The sequence below is a fragment of the Barbus barbus genome (genome assembly GCF_936440315.1).
Source record: "Barbus barbus genome assembly, chromosome: 6".
Lineage (NCBI taxonomy): Eukaryota > Metazoa > Chordata > Actinopteri > Cypriniformes > Cyprinidae > Barbus > Barbus barbus.
The window spans coordinates 19,268,101-19,273,318 of NC_136734.1; the positions used below are offsets into that span (position 1 = coordinate 19,268,101).

General features: G+C 39.2%; 1 protein-coding gene across 1 annotated transcript; it reads left to right on the forward strand.

Annotated features, from left to right (window-relative positions):
• The first annotated feature begins 651 nt into the window (after positions 1-651).
• Positions 652-4,991, forward strand: LOC306871207 (myogenesis-regulating glycosidase-like). The gene is made up of 3 exons (XM_079418985.1): positions 652-814; positions 1,821-2,245; positions 2,348-4,991. Exons 2-3 carry the CDS (start codon positions 1,965-1,967, stop codon positions 4,119-4,121), a joined length of 2,055 nt encoding a protein of 684 aa, XP_079275111.1. The 5' UTR covers positions 652-814; positions 1,821-1,964; the 3' UTR covers positions 4,122-4,991.
• The last annotated feature ends 227 nt before the right edge of the window (positions 4,992-5,218 follow it).

Genomic DNA, 5,218 nt, shown 5'->3' on the forward strand with positions numbered 1-5,218 from the left:
AAAATAAAAACGTCTTTGCCAGTTCTTGTAGATCTCCATCAGAATCACAATACTGTAAATATACACTAAAATAGTAATCTCTTGCAGTCTCTCATCAAGGCTTCTAGAATACAAGTGAAGCTGCTGATATTGTTTTACAATGAGAACTCAGGACGTAAACAATAACAAAGGCGTTGCAACGCTACTGCGCATGTCTGGTCCTGAAGCATTTCCGGTAGCGCCATTTTTAAATCTCAGATCTATCAAAACCTACAGCGCATACTTTTTAAGTCTAGCGAAAACGCAAGTTAGGTATTTAATATATGTATATATAATTACTCTTTAAATATGACTGAGGTGCACACTTACAAAGAGCATTAAAAGTAGTCTTCCGGACGGCTCTGATTGATGTACACGAGAGATGGCGGTGAACGCGTATCGCAGTCGAGCAACAAGGATCTAATGTTAATTTTGACATTTTAAACAGCAGAATTAAATAAAAGAATCGCAATCCCACTGTGCATCAAGCGCCTGCCGCCATTGTTTTGAATGCGCTCGAGCGCTAACCGGAAACGTCTGAGGACGTCACTTCCTTATACCGTCGAATATCCGTTGAAATGGTCCATAGAATGTAAGTTTTTTTTTAAATCTTATAATATACTGCCATCTAGTGGAATACGTGTGTTATGAAACATACAAAACCTGGTTGAAACACCACCTCTTATTATACTACATTACCCATGATGCACACAAGCTGGTCGAACTTGCTTCTGTTTTCATGAACGTTCATTCAAGAGCGTTTTGACCGATGTGCAGTCGTAACGTCAATATCAGAGTAAGTTTATTTATGAAAACTTTGGGATTTTCCTAAAAAAGTTTAGCTGGCGACACAAATAGGAACTGAGTGAAAGTAAAACTTTAACGTAGTTTTGTATTGTATTGTTTCCTTCTGAATGGAGAAAGTTTATTGCTTATCGCATAGATACATGAGGTGTCATAACATAAAATAGACATTAATCATCTTTGTGCTTTCTCAAGCGAACACCTTGAAAACTAGTATCAAGCAGTAGCAGTTTTACTTGAATCAGTCGGGTAATGTGTCAGAGAGATCACTTCTCCAGTGACATTTGTTTTTCTGTCGGTGCTGAGGATGAATCTGTTAAACCGCGAAACTATAACTACTAAAAATAGTACTTTTCACAATTACACAACCTTAAAATTGTAATGACAATTTGTTAAAATGATAGCAGATGCGTTTATTCTGTCGCAACTGTCCATCAAATCAATAGAGTGTGCCTGTTACAGAGCATCACAACACTGTATTGGAAACTCCATGTTCAATACATGCCTCGAGGACTGTTCAGCTGCAGCAATAGCTTCAATCAGCTTTTGTGTCGCGCACACAAAGATGTTTACAATTGTAGATTTTCCCCATTCCATTTATTGCAAATCTATAAGAGATAGTTCACCCAAAAAGTAACATTTTGTACTTCCGAACCTGTGTGGCGTTTAATTTTTCTTTTGCACAACACAAAAGAAGATAATCTGAAGCATGTTGGTACAAAAAGACAATAAGACATTTCTCAGAATTTTCTCAGTTTATTAAATTAAATTAATTAATTAATTTAGTTCCACAAAAGAAAGAAAGTCATACAGGTTTGGAATGAGTTAAGACATGAGTAAAGGGCTAACAAACCATTTGGAAATAAACACTGGGTGTTGTTTTATTTTGGAATTCATATATCACATCCAATCATTGTATTTTTGCATTAAAAAAGTATTGCATATATATATATATATATTTACATATTATTCCTTTTAAATTGTCTCAATATATCTAGGCATGGCAACATTTTCAAGTCATCCTGGCCAGCTGCTACTTCCACCATGTGCAGCCCATGTGCAGTACACCTGAAACAGTCTGCTTTCTGCTCATAAGTTAGAAACATTTTATAGAAGGCTGTGTATGTAAGAGTGCTGTGAAGATGTACCAAATCGTAACGGCAACTGTTGGAGATTTTGGCACTGGTGCCATGAGCCGTTACTCACCACCTAAGAGGAAGAGAGGTGGAAGACCAAGCCGGCCAGTGATATTAGCGAGCACTCTTGGAGTTATACTGGTTTTTGCTGCGATCGTAGCATGGTGCTACTACTCCTCTTCTCTCCAGAAGGCCAACCTTTTGACAACTGAACGATTAGATCTTAAAAAAGATGGTTTTGTCATCCGAAGCCAAACTGGGGTTGTCATTTTCAAAATGGAATTCAGGTATTTTGTTTAAATACATTTGTATTTTGTTTAAATATCCTGTTTTCTTGTATTCGCATAATTATGATTAGAAGTCACATTGTTTTTAATTGTGCATTTTAGGTCTGGAACCCTTGATCTGGACTCATGTTCAAAAGAGGGACAGATTCTCCGATGTGACAAATCCATCGCTGGAAATATAAATTTCTTCATAGAAACGGTAAAGCCTAAAGACACAGTCCAGTGCTATCGTGTGCGCTGGGACGAGCTGGAGGAGCATCGGTTGGTGGAGCATGTCATGTCCTGCAGTAGATCATACTGGTATGGTGGTGCGGAGACTTGGTTGCAGCATTGGCCAATAGTATTAAAAGGACATCAGGCTCCCAAACCTTTCATTACAGGTGATATTCATTCGAATCATCAGGCATTTGGTGGCATCTTGGAGCGCTACTGGCTTTCATCCAACGCTACGGCCATAAAAATTAATGATTCTGTTCCTTTTCACCTCGGCTGGGATGAAACAAACAGAACTCTGTGGTTCCAAGCTCGATATAATGACAGCCCTTATAGGCCAGACCCTGATAATCCTCATCATGTGACTCTGAGTTATCGTGTATGTGTGGGGCTTGATGTCACCTCTATACACAAGTACATGGTTCGTCGATATTTCAACAAGCCCAATAAGGTTCCTTCAGAAGCTGTTTTCAGACAACCAATCTGGTCAACAAGAGCTCTAAAAGAAGTGAACCAAGAACGAACATTGAAATTTGCATCTGATATCCAAAAAAATGGCTTCAACTGCAGTCACCTGGAGCTGTACGACAGATATACTAGTGGCTATGGAGAGTTTGAGTTAGATCCCATAAAGTTCCCCAACGCCTCAGCCATGTTTCAAAAACTGAGGGAAGATGGATTCCAGGTAACCTTGTGGACTCATCCATTTGTCAACTATAATTCTGTCAATTTTGGTGTTGGAATAGAACGAGGACTGTTTGTACGGGTGCCTGGTAGCCAGCTTCCCGCATTGGTACGTTGGTGGAACGGTATAGCTGGCATTTTGGATTTCACAAATCCAGAAGCTCGGGACTGGTATGCCTTGAATCTTCGCACCCTCAAGAACAAGTATGGCGTGGCATCTTTCAAGTTTGATGCAGGAGAGACAAGCTACTTACCCCAGCAGTTCAGTACCTTTGTTCCTCTGCAGGATCCCAGTACCTTTACCCGCCGCTACACTGAGATGGCAATACCGTTCAGTGACCGTGCAGAGCTGCGGTCAGGCTATCAATCTCAAAACATCTCCTGCTTCTTCAGAATTATTGACCGTGAGTCACTATGGGGATACACCCTAGGCCTCAAATCTATAATCCCAACTGTACTTACTATAAGTATTCTTGGCTACCAGTTTATTATGCCAGACATAATAGGTGGAAATACATACTCAAACCTCACTGGCCTTCCAGATCGTGAGCTGTACATCCGTTGGCTAGAGCTCTCAGCTTTCATGCCAACCATGCAGTTCTCACTTCCACCGTGGCACTATGATGATGAGGTTGTGAATATCGCCAAGAAGTTCACCGCTCTCCACGAGTCTCTTGTAGCCCCTCGAGTTCTGGAGCTTGCTGGGGAAGTGCTGTACACTGGGGATCCCATAATTCGCCCTCTTTGGTGGATTGCAACAGATGATGAGGCAGCTTACAAAATTGACTCTCAGTTCCTCATAGGAGATGACCTCCTGGTGGCACCTGTTCTTGAACTGGGCAAGCAGGAAAGAGATATATACCTTCCTGCAGGCAGATGGAGAAGTTACAAGGGAGAGTATTTTGACAAAGGCCCCATGTACCTTACTGATTATCCAGTGGACTTGGATGAAGTTGCTTACTTTGTGTGGTCGGGATAGTTTTAAGTAGGTAAGGGATGAGCCCAAACAAAACCCCAAAACCGACTGCTGAATTCTGATCTGGACATACTAATAGCAACAGCAATGTTTTTGCTGTAGTTTTTCCTTGATGTAATATTGCATAAATTTCAAGAAATAGGCTCCTCAGAAAATGGGCTACCCACCTGTCTCATTTTAATGAAGACCTCTTGAATTGTGAAAAAAAGGCCCAAATGTTGGAATGTGCAGAGCAAAAACATGTATTTACTGGGATAAAGTTATAGGAGTGGTTTTGCTTTCTGTACGGTGGGAATTGTTATCAGTATTGATCCTTATAATGTAGAGTAAAATGATAGTACATTTTTGGTTTAAAGCATAACCCAGTGAAAGCAACATGACAAAATTATTTTGTATGTTGCTTATTTATAACATGTTTTTCTAAAGCTTGTTTATGTGTACTTGTTTTGTCATTTGTTTCCCACAGCATCAAAGTACATATATATTTAAGCAAGTTGAATGTACAATGAAGGATGTATGAAGGATTCACCTAGTTTAAAGGGAATATTTTCTACAGTTTTGTAGCATTTGTAGTGTCTCAGAGTTCTTGCTCCATAATTAACTTTTATTATTGAAATTTTGCCACCCTCAGCTCAACTCATAGAATAAAAAAATGTATATAGTGTATGTTTGAGACATATTTATGTTAATATAGAAACACGTTAACTTGTGAACATAAAAGTAATTGTTAATTCATTGGAAATAAATTATAAGCCCGGAAAAGCTTGTTTTTGTATTATTTTTGTAATACATTTGAAAATGTAATGTCGATTTCAATTTAGTTTCTGTCAGGGGTAATTGCTCTTTGTATACACTAAAAGATGTTTAACTTCTTAAAACGTATTGCTTTGTTGAATGTTCTATCAAAGGCACTCTACAGTGCTTTGAGGCCTCCCCTGAATGTCTTTGAATGTTCTACCCAAAATGATGGACCTGTTTTTGCCACATGGGGAATCAGCTCAAATGAGCGCGCGCAAGTGATAGGTAGCGGGATTGAAGCCCACATGCCTGCATTTTTTTTAAAATATACACCATATACTAATTATATATTCTAGGCCATG

Excerpts from the sequence above, each read along its gene's own strand:
- LOC306871207 (XM_079418985.1), top strand. The coding sequence starts at position 1,965 with ATGTACCAAATCGTAACGGCAACTGTTGGAGATTTTGGCACTGGTGCC. Across the intron at positions 2,246-2,347 it reads ATTTTCAAAATGGAATTCAG|GTCTGGAACCCTTGATCTGG; the intron begins GTATTTTGTTTA and ends TGTGCATTTTAG.